The sequence below is a fragment of the Oncorhynchus masou genome, chromosome 27, assembly GCF_036934945.1.
Source record: "Oncorhynchus masou masou isolate Uvic2021 chromosome 27, UVic_Omas_1.1, whole genome shotgun sequence".
Lineage (NCBI taxonomy): Eukaryota > Metazoa > Chordata > Actinopteri > Salmoniformes > Salmonidae > Oncorhynchus > Oncorhynchus masou.
In genome coordinates, this window is record NC_088238.1 from 33009461 (window position 1) to 33030663 (window position 21203).

Genomic DNA, 21203 nt, shown 5'->3' on the forward strand with positions numbered 1-21203 from the left:
CTCACCTAAACCTAATGACATGGGACATTGTTTGTTGATTTCACATTGAAGTCACATTAGTTGACAACTCAACAAACAAAGGTAAATCAAAACTAGACCAAACCACTCCAAAAATGGATAAACAAAAAACACAGCTTTCATATCTCATCTATACAAGTGAAATGAGCTGGATGAACAGTTCGAGTGGGTCTTTTTGTAGCTTGTGCGAGCTCTCATGGGTGTCATGGCAACCCTCACCTGTTGCCGCGGAGAAAAAGACAGTTCCATATCACAGGAAAAACTGCTCTGATCTGGAGCACGCTCAGTGGGGAGACTAGGAAAACAAGATGTGTGTTTCAGAACAACATGCAAAACAACACACAAAAACAACAATACGACAGGGAGGGAGGCTGCATATGATGAAATCTGAATTATAGCTAGAGTTAAAAATATGACACGAAAGAGGGAATAGTAATAAGCTTTCCTTAGAAAGCTATCCTAAAACTGGCTGACGAGAGCAAAATGCATCATACAGGCCAGATTTCTGTATTTTGAAAGCTACATATCTTGAAAACTTAATTGCTGACATGCAAAACAGTTTGGGAATACATCAACAATAGACTAATGAAACAAATACCAAACGTTTTTGGGTGGAGTTTTCCTTTAATCCGCACTGATGTAAAAACACAGATGCCTACTGTACCATCACTTTGGATGAAAAATAGCAGAGGTCACTTTGGGCTCCTGAGTTGCAGCAGAAGCGGGTTAAAGAAAATGTGTTTTTGTTACATCCCACCTCTTCCTCTTCCCTGGCAGGTGTGATCTGTGATGTCACTCAGGGAGATGAGCATGACTGAAGAGTCATCTCTATAAAACATGGCTGTCACGGGTCTCAGCGAGGCGAAGCAGTTGGCTGACACACACACGCTAAACACACTGCGTCTAGAACCAGTGGTCAGGACACACATCACGCTCTGCGCATCACCCGGCCTCACTTCATGAAGGTAGGAACATCTGTCAGGGTTGTGAGGGAGTGATGTGATTACACACTTCCCTCTGTATTGATGGACATGATTTGCATGCACACACACACACGCACGCTCTCTCTCTCACGAGCCATCAAACAGGCAAAGCATCAATACAGGACTAAGATCGAATCCTACTACGGCAACTCTGACACTCGACAGATGTGGCAGGACTTGCACACTATCACAGATTACATGTGGGTAAGACTATTAAACAGGTTAACATTAGCAAGGCCACAGGGCCAGACGGAAGACCCGGATGGGTACTCAAGAGCATGCGCTGATCAGCTGGCAAGTGTCTTCACTGAAATGTTCAACCTATCCCTGACCCAGTCTGTAATAGCAACTTGTTTCAAGCAGACCACCATAGTCCCCGTGCCCAAGAATGCCAAGGTAACCCGCTTAAATGACTATCGCCCCGTAGCACTCACACCTATAGCCATGAAACACTTTGAAAGGCTAGTCATGGCTCATATCAACACCATCATCCCAGACACACTCCAATTCGCATACCGCCCTAACAGATCCACAGATGAAGCAATCTCTAGGACTGAATACCTGCCTCTGCATCTGGATCCTGGACTTCCTGATGGGCCACCTCCAGGTGGTGAGGGTAGGTAACAACACATCCGCCACTCTGACCATCAACACGAGGGCCCCTCAGGGGTGTATGTGGATTCCCTCCTGTAGTCCCTGTTCACCCACGACTGCTTGGCCGTGCATGACTCCCACCTCATCATCAAGTTTGCTGTTGACACAATTGTGGAAGGACTGATGACAATGAGGCAGCCTATAAAGAGGAGGTCAGAGACCTGGCAGTGTGGTGCCAGGACAACAACCTCTCCCTTAACGTCAGCAAGACAAAGGAGCTGATTGTGGAATAAAGGAAATAAAGGGGAGAGCACTAAAGAATGAACATGGACACACACACCCACACAGTTGTGAAGAGGTCATAACAGGACCTCTTCCCCCGCAGTAGGCCAAACAGATTTGGCATAGACCCTCAGATCCTCAAAAGCTCCACAGCTACACCATTGAGAGCATCTAGACTGGCTGCATCACCGCTTGGTACGGCAACTGCAAGGCACCCAACCACAAGCTGCCCAGTACATTACTGGGGCCGAGCTCTCTGCCATCCAGGGCTTTTATACCAGGGGGTGTGAGAGGAAGGCCCAAATAATTGTCAAAGACTCCAGCCACCCAAGCAATAGACTGTTCTCTCTGCTACCTCATGGCAAGCAGTACCAGTGCAGCAAGTCTGGAACCAACCACACATTCACACATGCTTACACTGACACCCCACCACACACATACACACGCACACCCTAAATATGCCCACACACACAACACTCCCACACATGCATACTGACACCACACACACACACACTTTTACACTCACCACATACACTGCTGCTACAGTCTATTATCTGTCCTGTTGCCTAGTCATTTTCTCCTTCCTATGCAGATGCCTTCTGAAAGTATTCAACACCCCTTGACTTTTTCCACATTTTGTTGTGTTACAGCCTGAATGTAAAATGTATTACATTGAGATTTTGTGTCACTGGCCGACACACAATACCCCATAATGTCAAAGTGGAATTATGTTTTAAGAAATGTTTACAAATGAATAAAAAACGAAAAGCTGAAATGCATTGAGTCAATAAGTATTTAACCCATTTGCTATGGCAAGCCGAAATAAGTTCAGGAGTACAAATGTGCTAAACATGTCACGTGATAAGTTGCATGGACACACTCTGTGTGCAATAATAGTGTTTCACGTGATTTTGAATGACTACCTCATCTCTGTACCCCACACATACAATTATCTGTAACGTCCCTCAGTCGAGCAGTGGATTTCAAACACATGTTCAACCACAAAGACCATGGAGGTTTTCCAATGCCTCGCAAAGAAGGGCACCTATTGGTTGATGGTAAAAAAAATATAAAAAAATAAACAGACATTGAATATACCTTTGAGCATGGTGAAGTTATTAATTACGCTTTACATGGTGTATCAGTATACCCTGTCACTACAAAGATACAAGTGTCCTTCCTAACTCAGTTGCTGGAGAGGAAGGAAACCGCTCTGGGATTTCACCATGAGGCCAATGGTGATTTTAAAACAGTTTCAGGGTTTAATGGTTGTGATATGACAACAATGTAGCTCCTTCACAACACTAACCTGAATGGCAGAATGAAAAGAAGGCTGTACAGAATAACAAATATTCTAAAATATTAACATGTGGAAAAAGGCAATTTAGTAATACTGCAAAAAAATATGGCAAAGAAATTTACTTTTTTTTTCTCTCCCCAATTTCGTGGTATCCAATGTTTTTATTTTTTCGTAGCTACTATCTTGTCTCATCGCTACAACTCCCGTACGGGCTCGGGAGAGACGAAGGTTGAAAGTCATACGTCCTCCGATACACAACCCAACCAAGCCGCACTGCTTCTTTAACACAGCGCGCATCCAACCCGGAAGCCAGCCGCACCAATGTGTTGGAGGAAACACCGTGCACCTGGCAACCTTGGTTAGCACACACTGTGCAAGGCCCGCCACAGGAGTCGCTGGTGCGCGATGAGACAAGGACATCCCTACCGGCCAAACCCTCCCTATAAGACGACGCTAGGCCAATTGTGCGTCGCACCACGGACCTCCCGGTCGCGGCCGGTTACGACAGAGCCTGGGCGCGAACCCAGGGTCTCTGGTGGCACAGCGCCACCCATGGTGGTGGCTGCACCATGTTTTGGGTATGCTTGTCATTTGCAAGGACTATAGAGTTTTTTGGGGATAAAAATAAATGTAACACAGCAAGGAACAGCCAAAATTCTAGAGAAAAACCTGGCTCAGTCTGCTTTCCAACATACACTGCAAGAGGAATTCAGCTTTCAGTAAGACAATAAGGCCAAATCTACAATGGAGTTTGCTAACCAAGATGGCATTGAATGTTCCTGAGTGGCCTAGTTACAGTTTTGACTTAAATCAACTTGAAAATCTATAGCAAGACTTGGAAATGGCTGTCTAGCAATGTTATTTTATTTATTTATTTATTTAACTAGGAAAGTCAGTTAAGAACAAATTCTTATTTTACAATGACAGCCTACCGGGGAACAGTGGGTTAACTGCCTTGTTCAGGGGCAGAACAACAGGTTTTTACCTTGTCACCTCGGGGATTAGATCCTTTCAGTTGCTGGCCCAATATACTAACCACTAGGTTACATGCCGCTCCATATGATGATCAACAACTAACTTGACAGAGCTTGAAGAATAAAAAAAATAGATATATAATGGGCAAATATTGTACAATTCAGGTGTGAAAAGCTCTTAGAGACTTGATGAGACCCAAAGATTCACAACTGTAATCGCTGCCAAATGTGTTTCTAACATGTACAGTGTTGACTCAGGGTGTTGAATACTTATTTTATTGAGGTATATTTGTGTTTTACTTTTCCTAAATGTTTAATAAATGATCACATTTGTCTTTCTACTTTGACATTACAGAGTATTTTGTATAGATTGATGATAAAAAAAATCTAATTAAATCAATTTTAATCCCACTTTGTAACACAACAAAATGTGAAAAATTCAAGGGGTGTGAATACTTACTGAAGGCACACACACACACACCACAGTAAACACTCTCCTCTCGCCTCCTCCCTAGATGTTAACTTCAGAGCGACAGTGCAGCCCGGGGCCTCCATAATCGACATGGTCAACGTGACGACGTCACCCAGCAGCAATGCCACCCCAGAGGGTCTGACTGAGGGGGGGCTGGTGGTCCTGGGCCAGAGGGAAGAGTATGATTACAATTACTTTGCCCTGGTGCTGGGCGTGCCCCTCATTCTGATCATCATCCTGGGCAACGTACTTGTGTGTCTGAGCGTGCTCACTGAGCGCTCCCTGAAGACTGCCACCAACTACTTCATCATCAGCCTGTCTGTGGCCGACCTACTGCTGGCTGTACTGGTGCTGCCCCTCTACGTCTACTCTGAGGTGAGGGAGGAGCGGAGAGTGTGTGTGTATGTATGTGTGTGTGTATTTATGTGTGTATCTGTGTGTGCGTGTGTAAGTTGACCTTCCCTCCATGACCTCTTAAATTGAAGAAACACGTACATATACCCAAATACATGTTGTTTTGTTCAATTACCTGCCCTGTCTGTCTCTTCGTAGTTTAAAGTCCACCGCTGACAGGACTGACAACTTGTTAACCATGTGTTGTTGTTGTTGTTGTTGCTGTGTGTCCCAGTTCCTGGGTGGTATCTGGACCCTGAGCACATACATCTGTGATGCTCTGATGACCATGGACGTCATGTTGTGCACTGCCTCCATCCTCAACCTATGTGCCATCAGTGTGGACAGGTGAGTCCTTCTGTCTCAACTTCGCCTGGACACTATTTTAACACATGGCTGTCAGGTCACACTAGTTTTCAATACCACACCTGTCCTCTCTAACCTGTCGAGTTACGGTACACTGGACTCTGAAACATAGCAACACCACATGTCCATCCACAGGGCACAAACTGGTTGAATCAACGTTGTTTCAATGTAATTTGTCAACATATTGTGACGTGGAATATACGTGGAAAATACATTGGATTTGAAAAAAAGTAATTAACTGTTGTTTTGAGGGAGACATTTCTACAACAGGATTATGTCCTCATGGTAACCACATTTCAACATATGGAAACCTTGTATATAAACCTTGAATTTGTACCTTTAAAACAATGTCAGATCTTCAACGTTATACACACTATCAGAAGAAGAAAAAACTATAGGCTGGGCAGCATCTCCTGGCTCCTACTAGAGAATTGATCTATCTACAGCTACCCTATGATATTTGTCACTGACTATTACCAATGTGCTATCGTGAGAATGATTTCTTAGAGATGTCCACTTAAAAAAATGAAATAGATTCACTGTTGCTATCGAAGTCATGACAAAAGGGTAGGTTTAGCAGAGCAAATTAAATGTGACCATAATTAAATGTGACCATCCCTCATATACCACAAATCATGCTATTAAGGCCTACAAGCTAAAGGATTTGCAAAGACATCCAAAGCTATCTCTTTATTTCAACCCAGAATTCAACAACAAAATAGACAATACAATAGACCTAGGGTTTCAAGCTCTGGTTGATTTGTAATTGAATGATATTTAGTGGTATTTAATTGTGTGCTTGATTATCAACACAACCAAATATCAACACTTGAAGGAGATGTCTTCTGCTTGGCTAGTTCCATTTGAGCCACTGCCTTAGTCTGCCTTTTAATTCCAATTTGTCTACAAATGAATAATTGATATGTTGGATTCACGTCTTCATCTCAATCAAAAATCTAATTTAAAGAATAAGAGGACATCAAAACAAACATTATTGAAAGTGTTTTAAAAGTTTGATTTTATTTAGTTCTGATCTTTGACTTCGACAAACTAGAAATTAAAGCCAGACTAAGTTAGTGGCACAAATGGAACTATCCAAGCAGAAGATAATGTTGATATTTGATTGCGTTGACAACCAAACACAATTCAATATTACATTTGTAATACAGTAAATAGCCTAAAGTTAAGGCTATTGTGGAAACGAATGTAACTTTAAAATGAGTAACACATCCATGGCCACATTGAGGTTACTGTAACTATGAATGTATTCTAATGTAATCAGATAAGGCGTGCATATTCAAAATAGCATGGATAGGTCGCCGCTGGTCTGTGGAGATGATCACAATTTCTGTAATAATCTGTGCAGAATCTCGAACGGCATTGATCACATGCACCGTGTACTTTTAATGCAATCTTAACTGCAATCCAGGTCATTTGGTTATGATGCACAGTGATAACACAATAATCTTTTCTATAAATAAACCACAAATCAGACATTGTTTGGCATTGGAATTTGTTTGTGCCTTCAGATGGTTGAAAGCGTAGTGATGACCCAATGGATATTCAACTAGCTTTTGGCTGTCTTTTTGAGTGGGTGAATATAGGTTGTAATATCTTTGATCGACGTGTCAACCAATTATTACCTAATTATTCATGTTGAAATGACATGCTGTGCCCATTGGGCAGTCTCCAGTATGATTTGAGTTCACAAAGAATTGCAAAGAACTACCGCAATATCTCTGAATTATTAGGAAAAGATTGATAATAACGCAAGTTCTTCTTCAAAAAGTTTCTTCAAGAAATACCCTGGGTGTACCCTTAATTCCCACTTTTGAAAGTAACAAAGAGAGCCATTGAAAAACACCAAAAACAATATCTTCAACTTGCAAGTTCAAAATGTCCTTCTAATATCTGTAGCGAGCTCTGTAGCGAGCCCTGTCACTCATAGTAATCCCCCAAAGCATTCTGCCAGACTGTGAGAAGAGCGTAGCGAGACCATTAGCAGACATCACACAGTGGACGCTAACTGATGGCTGTGGTCTATAGGAGGCTAATGGAACCGTAACTCTGGAACCCCCTCATCGACCCACTCATCAAGGCCCGCTAATTACTCAAAACAGAGAGAAGCAAACTCACGCCAACCACCCAGGGGACTCTACCCCAAAACAACATCTAAGGGCTAAGTGTGACCGAGAGCTTCTAAGGCAAAGCAAAAACAAACCGACTGTAAAATAGAAGATAAGCATTAAATAGGTTCCACACGGCACACACTTCTTGCTAGTTAAATGTTGTATCCCTAGTGTTTTGCGGCTCATGAGTCTGGCAGGTTCTATAGCATTGTGGTGTTATTACATGGTATCTAATCAATAGATTGAGATTAATTGGAGTTATAAGACAGGAGAAGCAGGGTAGAGCCAGGTTGTGGGGGTTGGAATAGAGTGGAGTTACAAATGAAGGTGAATATTATTGTAACTTCATCTGTGGCCTTCCAGTGTCTCCATATCTAAGTTTACTTTGAACCTGTAGGACCACAGAACAGCTCTGAACAACTTTGAGGTTTTTCAAATGTTTCCAGAACAGCCACCATGTCCTCTGAGTACTTCCCTGCTGTGTTGAAGCCCCTCCATGTTAAATGTATGTATTGATGTATTTTAAATTTAGACTGTGTCATTCGCTTTGATCCGTGTCTCAGCAGGTACAGTTGAAGTCAGAAGTTTACATAAACCTTAGCCAAATACATTTAAACTCAGTTTTTCACAATTCTGACATTTAATCCAAGTAAAAATTCCCTGTTTTAGGTTAGCTAGGATCAAATGTAAAAATAATAGTAGATATAATTATTTATTCCAGCTTTTATTTATTTCATCACATTCCCAGTGGGTCAGAAGTTTACATACACTCAATTAGTATTTGGTAGCATTGCCTTTAAATTGTTTAACTTGGGTCAAACGTTTTAGGTAGCCTTCCACAAGCTTCCCACAATAAGTTGAGTGAATTTTGGCCCATTCCTCCAGACAGAGCTGGTGTAACTGAGTCAGATTTCTAGGCCTCCTTGCTCACACACGCTCTTTCAGTTCTGTCCACAAATTTTCTATGGGATTGAGGTCAGGGCTTTGTGATGGCCACTCCAATACCTTGACTTAAGCCATTTTGCCACAACTTTGGAAGTATGCTTGGGGTCATTGTCCATTTGGAAGACACATTTGTGACTAAGCTTTAACTTCCTGACTGATGTATTGAGATGTTGCTTCAATATATCCACATAATTTTTCATCCTCTTGATGCCATCTATTTTGTGAAGTGCACCAGTCCCTCCTGCAGAAAAGCACCCACACAACATGATGCTGCCACCCCCGTGCTTCACGGTTGGGATGGTGTTCTTCGGCTTGCAAGCCTCCCCCTTTTTCCTCCACACATAACGATGGTCATTATGGCCAAACAGTTCTATTTATGTTTCATCAGACCGGAGGACATTTCTCCAAAGGTACAATATTTGTCCACATGTGCAGTTGCAAACTGTAGTTTGGCTTTTTTATGGAGGTTTTGAAGCCGTGGCTTCTTCCTTGCTGAGCAGCCATTCAGGTTATGTAGAGATATGAGTCGTTTTACTGTGAAATTGCTCCCAACGATGAACCAGACTTGTGGAGGTCTACAAATTTTTTTCTAAGGTCTTAGCTGATTTCTTTTGATTTTCCCATGATGTCAAGCAAAGAGGCACTGATTTTGAAGGTAGGCCTTTCAATACATCAACAGGTACACCTCAAATTGACTAAAATTATGTCAATTGGCCTATCAGAAGCCATGACGTAATTTTCTGGAATTTTCCAAGCTGTTTAAAGGCACAGTCAACTTAGTGTATGTAAACTTCTGGCCCACTGGAATTGTGATGCAGTGAATAATAACTGAAATAATCTGTCTGTAAACAATTTTTGGAAAAATTACTTGCGTCATAGTAGATGTCCTAACCGACTTGCCAAAACTATAGTTTGTCAACAAGAATATTTGAAAATTCTGTTTTAATGACTCCAACCTAAGTGTATGTAAACTTCTGACTTTAACTGTACATAGCCATGGTGGCAGCATTGCCCCTGAAGTACAACAGATGTGCTCCATGTATTTTAAATGTATTCTATCCCCTGTGATTTTTGTGTCCCTGCAGGTACATAGCGGTGGTGGTGCCCCTGAAGTACAACAGGAACCAGTTCAGCCTGCGGCAGCTGGTCCTCATTACGGCCACCTGGGTTCTCTCACTGGGCGTCGCCAGTCCTGTCATCTTCGGCCTCAACCAGGTGCCGGGCCGCGACCCCACCGTGTGCAAGCTGGAGAACGACAGCTTCGTGGTCTACTCCTCAGTGTGCTCCTTCTTTGTGCCTTGCCCAGTTATGCTCTACCTGTACTACTGGATGTTCCGGGGGTTGAGACGCTGGAGCTCAGGCAGGAGGCGCTCCCAGCTGACGAGGGGAGGAAAACGGGGCCTGTCCCTGCGCCTCAGCTCCGCCCTGCAGAGGGAGAACGCAGGGGTCAGGGCGGGGGCCAAGGAGAAGGTGGTGTACCTCATGCCCTCAGGGCTCAGCCCAATGTCACCGTCGACCGTATCGATGTCGTCGCCCACAGCGACCCCGGGGGTGGAGGACAAGCAGCAGGATGGTGTGGGGGCTGGCATGGCGGAGAGCGACCCCATGACTACCCAGATAGAAAGCTTTTCGGACGCAGACCCCACGGAGAAGCCGCCTTGGCAGGGGAGGAGCCGGAAGGAGAATGGGCTGGCCCACGCTAAGGCCACCAAGAGGGGGCGCCGCAACAGCAAGAGTAGCAGAGTGAGTGGGAGGGAGCGAAAAGCCATGAAGGTCCTTCCTGTTGTAGTTGGTAGGTATGTGTACGTGTGTGTGTGTGTGTGTGTGTGTGTGTGTGTGTGTGTGTGTGTGTGTGTGTGTGTGTGTGTGTGTGTGTGTGTGTGTGTGTGTGTGTGTGTGTGTGTGTGTGTGTGTGTGTGTGTGTGTGTGTGTGTGTGTGTGTGTGTGTGTGTGTGTGTGTGTGTGTGTGTGTGTGTGTGTGTGTGTGTGCATGCATGTGTCTTCCAAGGTCTAATATTTACACAAATCATGTCAACAAAGGACATTTAGCATCGTTGGGGTAAGGAAACAGTAGGTTGCGGTGAGCTTAAAAAGTATTAATTACATAAACATGGAGGGGTATGGAAATGAGGGGTTTCCCACTCAGAATACATAACCTCATAACCTACAGCTGACTGTTGACACATCAACTATGATTAAAGTGCAGGGCAGTTTGTGATTGTTGCTGTTTTGGTAATCAGTGCCTGGAGGGTGAGTGGTTTCACCTCTTCTCTGATTATACAGTATATCCAGCTTCTCAAGCTCCAGTTCAGTGTGTTTCAATCTAGAGCAAGACGACTCCTACTCTCTCCAAGAGAGAGAAGAATCATTTTTTTGTCTTAATTTGTTGTTTTGTCTAGTATTGTCTTTTGCTAGCTCGGGCCATCTTCTTTACGTACTATCCTCCCTTTCTGTATCGTATGACACTCACTGTCCCCTGTCCTCCCGGTTGGCTTGCCCTATCCTTCTGCTCGGTGGCTGAGTATGTCAGGTGAGCAAAAATGGAGGAAAGTTAAACTAAACTAAAATTAAACTTCTATCATCATATCACTCCCTCCTCTCTACCTTCCCTTCCTATGTAGCCATTGCTAACACCACTTCCTATCACCCCAGATTTCAGGTTCCTGCATTTAACCTTAGGAAACTCTTTGCCACCTTCTCCTCCCTCCTTAATCCCCCCCCTCTCTGCGGAAGACATTGTCAACCACTATGAAAAGAAGGTAGACAATATCCACTGCCAGCCTAGAGTCCACTGGTATGACTCACACAGAACTACCCTACACCTTGACCCCTTTCTCCCCTCTCTCTACAGATGAAATTCTAGTGCCGTCTGGCCGCTCGATAACCTGCCCACCTGACCCCATCCCCTCCTCCCTTCTCCAGACCATCTCATTCCTAACTTCCCTCATCAATTCTTCCCTGAACAGTGGCTGCATCCCCTCTGACTCCAAAATGGCTAGAGTCACTCCCCTCCTCAAGAAACCAACACTCAACCCCTCTGACATAAAAAATGACAGACCGGTATCTCTTCTTTCTTGTCTTTCCAAAGCACTTGAGCATGCAGTCTGACCATCACTCTCGTTATCTCTTTCAGAAAAATCTTCTTGACCCTAACCAGTCTGGCTTCAAGACGGGTCACTCAACAGAGACCGCTCTCCTCTGTGTCATGAAGGCTCTCCACACTGGCAAAGTTGACTCTCTCCTCTGTCCTCATCCTCCTAGATCTATCCGATGCCTTGGACATAGTGAACCATCAGATCCTCCTTTCCACCCTCTCAGTGCTGGGCGTCTCAGGCTCTGCACACTTTTGGATTGCATTCTACCTGGCAGGCCGCTCCTACCAGGTGACTTGGAGAGGATCTGTGTCTGCACCACATGCTCTCATTACTGGTGTCCCCCAGAGCTCGGTTCTAGGCCCTCTCCTCTTCTCTCTATATACCAAGTCACTCAGCTCCATCATATCCTCACATGGTTTCTCCTATCATTGCTATGCAGATGACACTCAACTACTTTTCTCCTTCCCTCCTTCTGACAAATAGGTGGTGACATGCATCTCTGTGTGCCTGGCAGATATCTCAGCTTGGATATCGGCCCACCACCTCAAGTTCAACTCCGACAAGACGGAACTACTCTGGCTCCCGGGGAAGGCCTGCCCACTCCAAGACCTCTCCGTCACAGTTGACAACTTCACAGTGACCCCATCCCAGAGTGCAAAGAACCTTGGCGTGACCCTGGACAACACCATATCTTTCTTTGCAAATATCAAAGCAGTGACTCGCTCCTCCAGGTTCTTGCCCTTTAACATCTGTAGAGTACGACCCTACCTCACACAGGAAGCAGTGCAGGTCCTAATCCAGGCACTTGTCACCTCCCGTCTGGACTAATGCAACTCGCTGTAGGCAGAGCTACCCGCTTGTGTCATCAAACCCCTGCAACATATCTGGAACGCCGCAGCATGCTTGGTGTTCAACCTTCCAAAATTCTCCCATGTCACCCAGTCCTCCGCACACTCCACTTGCATCCACTACAAGACCATGGTGCTTGTCTACGGAGCAGCAAGGGGAACTTCCCCTCCCTACACTCAGGCTATGCTCAAACCCTACATCCTAACCCGAGTACTCAATTCTGCCACCTTTGGTATCTTGTCCATTCCAGCCCAACCCAGTCAAACCTCTTCTCTGTCCTGCCACCTCAATGGTGGAATGAGCTTTGCCCTGAAGCTAGGACTGAAGAGTCCCTGCCCATCTTCTGAAAACACCTGAAAATCTACCTCTTCAATGAGTATCTTAATATAAGATATCTGTCTTATTCCCCTCCCCCCATAAAAAAAAAGAAATAGTCTTTTCCAGCTAACAGTGACTTTGCTGATCATTTCTGTATTGTGGGAAAATGTACTTATGTACATGTGGTTGTCTCCCATATCTATCATAAGATGAATGGGGTCATTTCCATGTAAAAGGAGCCATGAGCACCAGCATGTGAAGTTCATAGGAGAATGTCCAATTGGGTGTAAAATGAAAGCTATGAGTACCAAATCGGTAACCGAAAATTCCGAAAAATCTGTCAGGAATTTCTGCAATTGAGTTGGCTACAATGGGAAATCATAGTAGTCACATAATAGTTTGGACCGCACAGTATGGTACAGTACAGCACAGTACAGTAAAGAAAAGTAGAGTGTAGTTCAGTACACAGTAGAGCACACTAGAATTTAGTACATTATAATGTAATGTATTGTACTGTACTGAACTCTACTGTACTTTACCATACTCTACTGAACTATACTTTGCACTACTGTACTCTGCTGCTCTGTACTGAACTCTACAGTACTAAACTCTACTGTTCTGTACTCTATTGTGTTCTACTGAGCTCTACTGTGCTGATGTCCAAACTTGTGAAACATAGACGTCTGTGATTGGTTTAGATTTGGTCAGGTTCGGACCAACCAAATTTGGTCTTGTTTGGGGGCAGAGGTCATTCAAATAATAGCCAGTGTGTAGAATAAAACCCAAATAATGAAAGGAGGATATTTCATATTTATACCTTTGTGTACCTATTTAAAATACAACTGAAAGAGAACGCACAGCGCGCAGCATCCCAATACCACTTACGCGGAAGGTGAAAGAGGAGCTGTGCAGGGTGGAGTAAAATGACATCATGGAGAAGGTGACGCAGCCAATAGATTGGTGTGCACCCATGGTGCCTGTCCTGAAGAAAATTGGCAAAGTGCGAACATGTGTGGGTTTGAAAAAGAATAACGAAGCGTTGAAAAGAGAGTGCAAAGAACGGTTTATCCTACGCACCTCGGATGAGCTGGCAAAGCTGAGCAGAGCCAAAGTATTCTCAACAAAGGGATGCAGCAAGTGGGTTTTGGCAAATACCCCTACGCTGTGACAGCAGAAAGTTGACAACCTTTATTACACCTTTTGGCAGGTACTGTTTCCACCGTTTGCTATTTGGGATCTCGAGCCCTCCAGAAATCTTCCCCCCAAAAATGATGTAGACATTGCAAGGCCTTGCGGGAGTCACCGTTTTATGGATGACATTTTGGTATATGCAAATACCATGGAGGAGCACGACGAGTGACTAAAAAGAGAATGAGTCAACCAGACTAAAGTTGAACAAATTAAAGTGTGCCCTCAGTCAAACACAGCGACGCTTCCTGGGACACCTCATTGACCCAATCAGGCCCGATTCAGAGAAAGTGGGGGCCATCTGGCAGCTTTTCCCCACCAGAGAAATTGCAGGAGCTGAATAGAGTTATTGGGATGGATAAATACCTAGGGTAGTATATCCCCAACCTTTCCACAGTGGGTCAACCACTGCATGAGCTCCTGAGGTCAAAGACGGCATGGACATGGGATCACGCATACCAGGCAGTGTCCCAGTGCCTCAAAGAACTTCTGACGACTTCCCCAGTCCTGACGTTCTATGACAGCAACAGAGCCATTGCAGTCTCAGCAGACGCAAGCAGCTTTGGGCTTGACAGTGTACTACTACAGCTCCACGGTGAGGAATGGAAGCCTGTGGTTTACTGCTACAGCTCCATGGTGAGGAATGGAAGCCTGTGGTGTACTGCTACAGCTCCATGATGAGGAATGGAAGCCTGTGGTTTACTGCTACAGCTCCATGGTGAGGAATGGAAGGCTGTGGTGTACTGCTACAGCTCCATGGTGAGGAATGGAAGCCTGTGGTGTACTGCTACAGCTCCATGGTGAGGAATGGAAGCCTGTGGTGTACTGCTCCTTGTGGCTCATGGAGGCAGATACCAGATAATCAGAGATGGCGCTGACAGAGATGGTCGCCTCGTGTCGCATTCTTAGGTGACAGACCACAGGCCCTTGGTCCCACTAATTAACAGCAAAGGCTTGGATAACGTGCCTTTATGGTGCCACTACTCATGAGGCCGATGGGGTTCAAACCCACAGCGGAGTATGCGCCAGGACAAACTATGGTCGTGGCGGACACTCTTTCAAGGAGTCTGCCGATACTCACAGAAAAGGAAACAGACACACACACACATACATGGAGTGTTACGTTGCCGCCATGATCAACAACATACCTGCTACAAAGACAGAAATGGAGAGCAGAGTTGCCGCCGCAGCAGATGATGAACTACAGACAGTGATCAAGTACTGGTTCAGGCTGGCCAGAACATGTGAGTAAAACCCCAGTCACGAGAGTTTTTCCCAGTGAAAACTGAACATTCAGAGTACAATGGTATGGTCACAAGGGGGAACCGCATACTAGTACCACAGACACAGAGGGCGGACATTCTTGATAGAATACACGATGGACATCAAGGTCAGACTAAATGCAGAGAGAGGGCCAATGACTCGGTATTGTGGTCGGGGATCTCAGAGAAGAAAAAGGTCATGTCATTCTTGGCCCAGCAAAAGGAGCCACTAATCTCAACACCGCTCCCTGGCAGGCCATGGAGAAGAATTGATCTGGATCTATGCGTGCATAACAAACAAAACTATCTGATTATATCTGACTACTACTTAAGATTCATAGAAATACTACACATGCCTACAACCACAAGCACACAGGTTGCCCTTAAGCTGAAAGGAACCTTTGCAAGGTATGGGATTGCAGATGAGGTCGTTAGTGAAAATGGGCCCCAATTCTCTATTTCCCAGTTCCAAGAAATGGCAAAGCAGCTTGACGTTAAGCACATTACGTCCAGCGGTCACAACCCTCCGGGCAACGGTCACACAGAAAGGGCAGTGCAGTCCGCAAAGAGGATTCTGAAGCAGAAAGACCAGCTGATTGCTCTCATGTGCTACAAGTCAACCCCATGCACAACAACGGGAATGAGCCAAGCAGAGTTCCTCATGGGTAGAAAAATCTGAACGACGCTCCCAACCTTGGTGAGAAACCTGCAACCTAAGTGGCCCAACAAAAAAAAACACATCAGGATACAGCAGAAAAGAGGAAACGAGCCTTCTACTACAACCAACGTCACGGGGCTAGACCACGACAGTTGCTACCGCCAGGAGAAACAGTGCTCACCAAGCTCGATTGCCTAAAAGAGTGGACAACACCTGCAGTGGTAACAGGTGAAAGCGCCACACCTAGGTTTTACGACGTCGAGATGCAGAAATGAGGAACACTATGACTTAACTGTCGCCACCTCCGGGCAGTGCCCACGCCAACTAAAGGCATTACGCCTGCCTCTCCTGAGAGACGAGTAAATACTCTACTGCCAGACAAGGGTCAAGAAGAGGATGTTTGAAATCAATGGTTTTTGTTCAGCATTACATAATAACATAGGTTTATAGCAACACAAAACAAGGATCAGATTTTTGCAATCTGAGACCACAGGGGATGGCATCAATATAACAAACCCTGAATGCTTGAAAGAGGCTACATGCTGAGAAGGGGCTAACATTTTGATTATGTGAGAAAAAGGCTCACACTGGCTATGTATTCAGCATTTGAAAACACAAGACTGTTCAAATGCAACGAGGGGAGACGGTGGTGTTAGACGGTGTTGATGCTCCACAGATTTAGCAGGATGTGTTGAGCGTTATGCTCATGCTGTTGTGAAAAATAGAGGAATGAATAATGGCACCCTCCACAGGACAGTCTCTTCACACAATGCTGGGCATGTTTGCTTACTAATGTAGGACCGTATCCACTGATAAACCAACTCCCGCTGTGTCTGAACGGACCAAGCAGAAAGAAGTAGAGTCCGCAGTCTGTGTTGTGGATCGAAGCTATATCATACCATATGTGTGCGTGTGTGCACAGGTGTGAGTGTCGGTGCGTGCTGAATGAATGGAAGGAAAACATGACATACGCACCCCCATTGTCTACGTACATCTATGCAGGTCTACTCTGAGAGAGTCGTTCACGCCGAAACTGGCGCAGGCCAGGTGTACAGGCAGAGCTGACTAACTTTACTCAGTGTGACAACGTTATCATGGCACGTTTGCTGGAAAGGTGATAAAGTGTTACCGGCTAATTAGCTGGCGACCAAATATAGAGTTAACACATGGTATAAGTGTCTGCAAGGTAATGCAGCCTGGTAATGGTAATGCAGCCTGCAGTACAAGTAGAGGAGGAAACAGCCACTCGATTGCCATCTTCTACCATGGTTCACACGATCTGTGCAAACACTTTTTCGTGCCACATGCATTTAGTCTACACACCCACAAACAGATAGCACAATACCAGTAACTCTATATGCAGTGAGCTACAGTCTGCCTGTCAAAGACAGCTTTTCCTCAATGGGACACCACATGATATTTACCATCTCACATTATACCAATATACTGGTATTATACAAAACCAGTAACTCTATATGCAGATTCTGTCATAAACACCTTTTCCTCAATGTCATATCACATTGATGTTTACCATCTCTATTTATAGTAATTGTCGTGACTTTGGCTATGCCGGATTAAGTGATATGACATGCTATTCTATAAAATCATTTCTCCGTAATTAATATTACCTGATTGAGCTAATCATGTAAATGTAATTAAGTAGAGAGTCGGAGCACCATGAAAGAATATTTATAGAGCTGTTATCTTCTGAATAAACTCTTAAAGACCAAGTAATATTTTACATCAATAGCAGTCAATATTACTCGTCACCTTAATTCAGTCTCATCTGAAAGCTGTAAATTCTTGGTTATCTGCACGAACCCTGGCTAACAATTTGAATCAGCAATACAAAATTGGGTTTAATGATTTATTTACTAAATACCTAACTAATCACCAAGAATTACATATACACATAATTAATCATAATTATGTAATCATTAATCACTTGATTACAAATTACGTCATAAAGGAAAACGTCCCTAGCATGCGGAACAGATATGACAGCTGGTTACACAAAAGAAAAGGGGCTGGGTTTGAGTGAAAGAGCGGGAAGACAGAGGAAAAAAGGGCGAAGCTGTGCTATCATAAATACAGTATCTTATGCATTCTAAATTACCGCCCATTTGGAAAAGGAAGATGCAATAAATATTTACTCTGAGCTGCGCTTCGGTAGGTTGGTGCCAAACCGAGTCCTTTGTCCTTTGAAGAATATCTCTGCTGGTAAATTGGATACATTGTAGTAACGTCGTTGTGTGGTAGACAGAATACTCTGTCTGTTCCTTCCTAACCTGCGTTTGCAGCTGCTGTTGCTAACTCAACGGCTAGGAGGTATCACTACTGTAGTGAATAAGAGTTCATACCATTCGCAACCAAAGCTCACGCTGATGTTGGCTTCGTTCTGTAGTTATTATCTGAACCATTCTGACATCGGACCGTCGTCCTTGCATCCTCGGAACAGGAGATTACATTGTCGTCGAGGCTTTATATAGGAAGGGAGAGGAGGGCGTGTTTGAAAGGTTTTATAGCCCATGTCCCTTCACAGGGGCGGGCCACTGATTGAGCAGGGCTCTAACTTATGAAAACCCAAATCTCACATTTTAGAAGCTAAAATCACATGTCATCCCATCACGAATAATTTCATATTCAAACATTTAAATTGAACAACAATTCCATGTGAATCCGATAACTCTGATGTGTTGACATTCCACTGTATGTCATCTTATCATTGATGAGAATGTCTCAGATGACAACCAAACTGACATCATATTCATTAAGTACCACCGCATATGTTCAATTGGTCTGATTACCAGAATATATTTCATTTCCCCCCACCTTCTGATGTTCCCAGAATCTCTCTCTAACAACAGTAGGGTAGAGAGAGGAAAAAGGGGGGAAGAGGTATTTATGACTGTCATAAATCTATCCCCAGGCCAACATCATGACAGTAATATACTGTAGTTATGTATCCCTTGCCATGCATTAATTTATTGAAAAGATTGACTGCTTCACCTTTCCCCTCTTCCTCTTCCTCCCCCTTTTTCTCCTCCCCACCCATCCTCCCTCTTCTTCTCCTCCTCCCCTTCTCTCACCTATACCAGGTGTGTTCCTAGCCTGTTGGACGCCTTTCTTTGTGGTACATGTGACCAACGTGCTGTGCGTATCCTGCAAAATCAGCCCCACTCTGATCTCCGTGGTAACGTGGCTGGGCTACGTCAACAGTGCTGTCAACCCCATCATCTACACTGCCTTCAACGCAGAGTTCCGAAATGTCTTTCACAAACTTTTCTGCTGTCGAGCATGAGGCCTGAGTTCTGGAACCTCTTTGACCAAGAGATAGAAGAACAACTTTCTTTAAGGTTCAATCTGATACCTGAATTCTAGAATGTTGCACTCGGCCATGAGACCTGAATTAAATTATCTTTCACAAAACTCCTCGGTTGACGGATGTGAGAGTGACTTCCTTACCCAAAGGGGTTTTCCTGGATCTAAGTGCTGGCAGAAGGTGAGGTTGTCAAAGTGGATGAACCATGCAGGGGACAACCTGACAGAATTCGACTGATGCCTTAGTTGACATATTGTGAACTGAAAGACATACTGTATCTGATGTTTCTACATTGAAGCTGATACTGTGTGACGGTTTTTCGTCCTGTAAAATATTGCTTGGATAAAGAAGATGGTGAATACTGTTAATATCATAGCCCAAAGGCATAAAATATGTGAACAATGTGCACATTTAAGAACACGTAACTATTTGATATGTGAGTTTTGATTTCTCTCAGAATTCAATGTTAATGCTATGTATGGTTCTCTGTTTTGATTTAATAATGTGCAGGTTTTCTGTGAAATTTCATGGTATTTTCTTTATAATATACTTTGTCTCCTTTTATCCTGAGGACGTGGGAGACTTAAGGGACGTAGTGTGGCTCAAGAGGAACTTACATTATACAACAAACATTACATATTCTATCTTGTGGATTACGGACATTGCCTGTAGATAAATATCATGAACATTTACGCCACAAGAAGTGACAAATTACAGACTTCAGGGCCAACATTGTGGAAAGAACTATTTAAGATGATATCATTCGTAAAGTTATACTTTGACCTATTTTGATCAAATGCTTACAAAAGTGCTGTGAATTAACTGAGGTGAATGTGACAAATGTAAACAGTTCTCTTTGTCATTGATCGAAAAGTAATAAAACATGCTCCACATAATATGAATGCCGTATTTCCCCTATGTAAGAAACTGAGAACACTCGTCACAATCAGAATTAAATCATTTGAAATGACATAGACACAATCTATTTTTCCATGTCACTGAGAGCGATACGGAATGTTGGTCGATCCCCTCATGTCAACAAAAGCCACCGCAGACACTGCCGTATTACACCCACAGGAAATGATCATCACACGTGAAATGATCCTTGTCCGCAAGACATATGTTGCCAGGGAGGCTTATCGTGTTATCTACAATGGGGAGAGAAAAACGCAATCATGCAATTTCACCTCAAGCATAAAGGCCTGAGCGCTGAGCTTAATGAGCTGTCTTTGCTGTGGCTGGCGGACGCAGCTCTCACCCAGCTAGAGGAACACGTACACCCAGAGATGGAGAGCTGAGGCGTGGACCAATGAGCCATACTTAGTGACCAGCCACCATGTATGAAAACAATCTATGTAGATCTGATCCACAGCCAGCCACTGACCACACTAGCAATCGTCCCCACAGCATGCCTGAAAGCCAAGGCAGAGCGACAAGAGTGATAAAATCACAGTTGGATGTTTTAATCTCTGGCCGTGCTATGATGACCTGACACAAGGAAATGTGACTCTTCTTAAACCATAAAGCCAAAGGCAGTCTGAGGGGAAAATGGCCCACAACTCTGTTGTCGGACACCAGGGGTTTGCTAGAGCGTTATCGCACAAAAACACCCATAAACGGAAGGGATCACTGCCGCTACCTGCCTTTCCAACCAAGGTGGATGAATAGAGGAGCAGACTGAGGTACAGAGGATATTCAGCAACTTTTGGAAAACAATGGAATTAAATAAAAAGGCTTCTTTAATTGTTAAAAGTAGAACCAATGGGTTTCGGGTTATGGCCTTTTTAAAAACGGACAGAGGAGCTTTTAAATACAGTATTTATCCTTTGAAGACGGCATTGATAAATACTGAATCAAATCAAGGAAGGAATCCTATTTCTTCCATCGTTGTCATTGTTGATGCATTGTGCATCACGGAGATAATCTCTTCCATCTGCTGTCTTTGTCACGGACTAAATAAAACAGAGTATTGAACGGAGAAAATGGGTGAGAACATCTATTCCGAACTGTTTAATCTCCTTCTCTCCAATCCCTCTTTATGCCCATTTATACGGC

At 44.1% G+C, this 21203-nt stretch overlaps 1 protein-coding gene across 1 annotated transcript; it reads left to right on the plus strand.

Annotated features, from left to right (window-relative positions):
* Positions 1–1536: 1536 nt before the first annotated feature.
* On the plus strand, positions 1537–19187 carry LOC135515442 (D(4) dopamine receptor-like). Its single transcript, XM_064939107.1, has 6 exons — positions 1537–1617; positions 1695–1807; positions 4680–4998; positions 5252–5364; positions 9542–10248; positions 18925–19187. Exons 1-6 carry the CDS (start codon positions 1537–1539, stop codon positions 19125–19127), a joined length of 1536 nt encoding a protein of 511 aa, XP_064795179.1. The 3' UTR covers positions 19128–19187.
* The last annotated feature ends 2016 nt before the right edge of the window (positions 19188–21203 follow it).

What these genes read in the sequence shown, in the direction of transcription:
- LOC135515442 (XM_064939107.1), top strand. Translation starts at nt 1,537, where the DNA reads ATGAAGCAATCTCTAGGACTGAATACCTGCCTCTGCATCTGGATCCTG. An exon ending in AGGCAGCCTATAAAGAGGAG is followed by an intron (nt 1,808 to 4,679) that starts GTCAGAGACCTG and finishes TGTTAACTTCAG; the next exon opens with AGCGACAGTGCAGCCCGGGG. An exon ending in TGTGCCATCAGTGTGGACAG is followed by an intron (nt 5,365 to 9,541) that starts GTGAGTCCTTCT and finishes GTGTCCCTGCAG; the next exon opens with GTACATAGCGGTGGTGGTGC.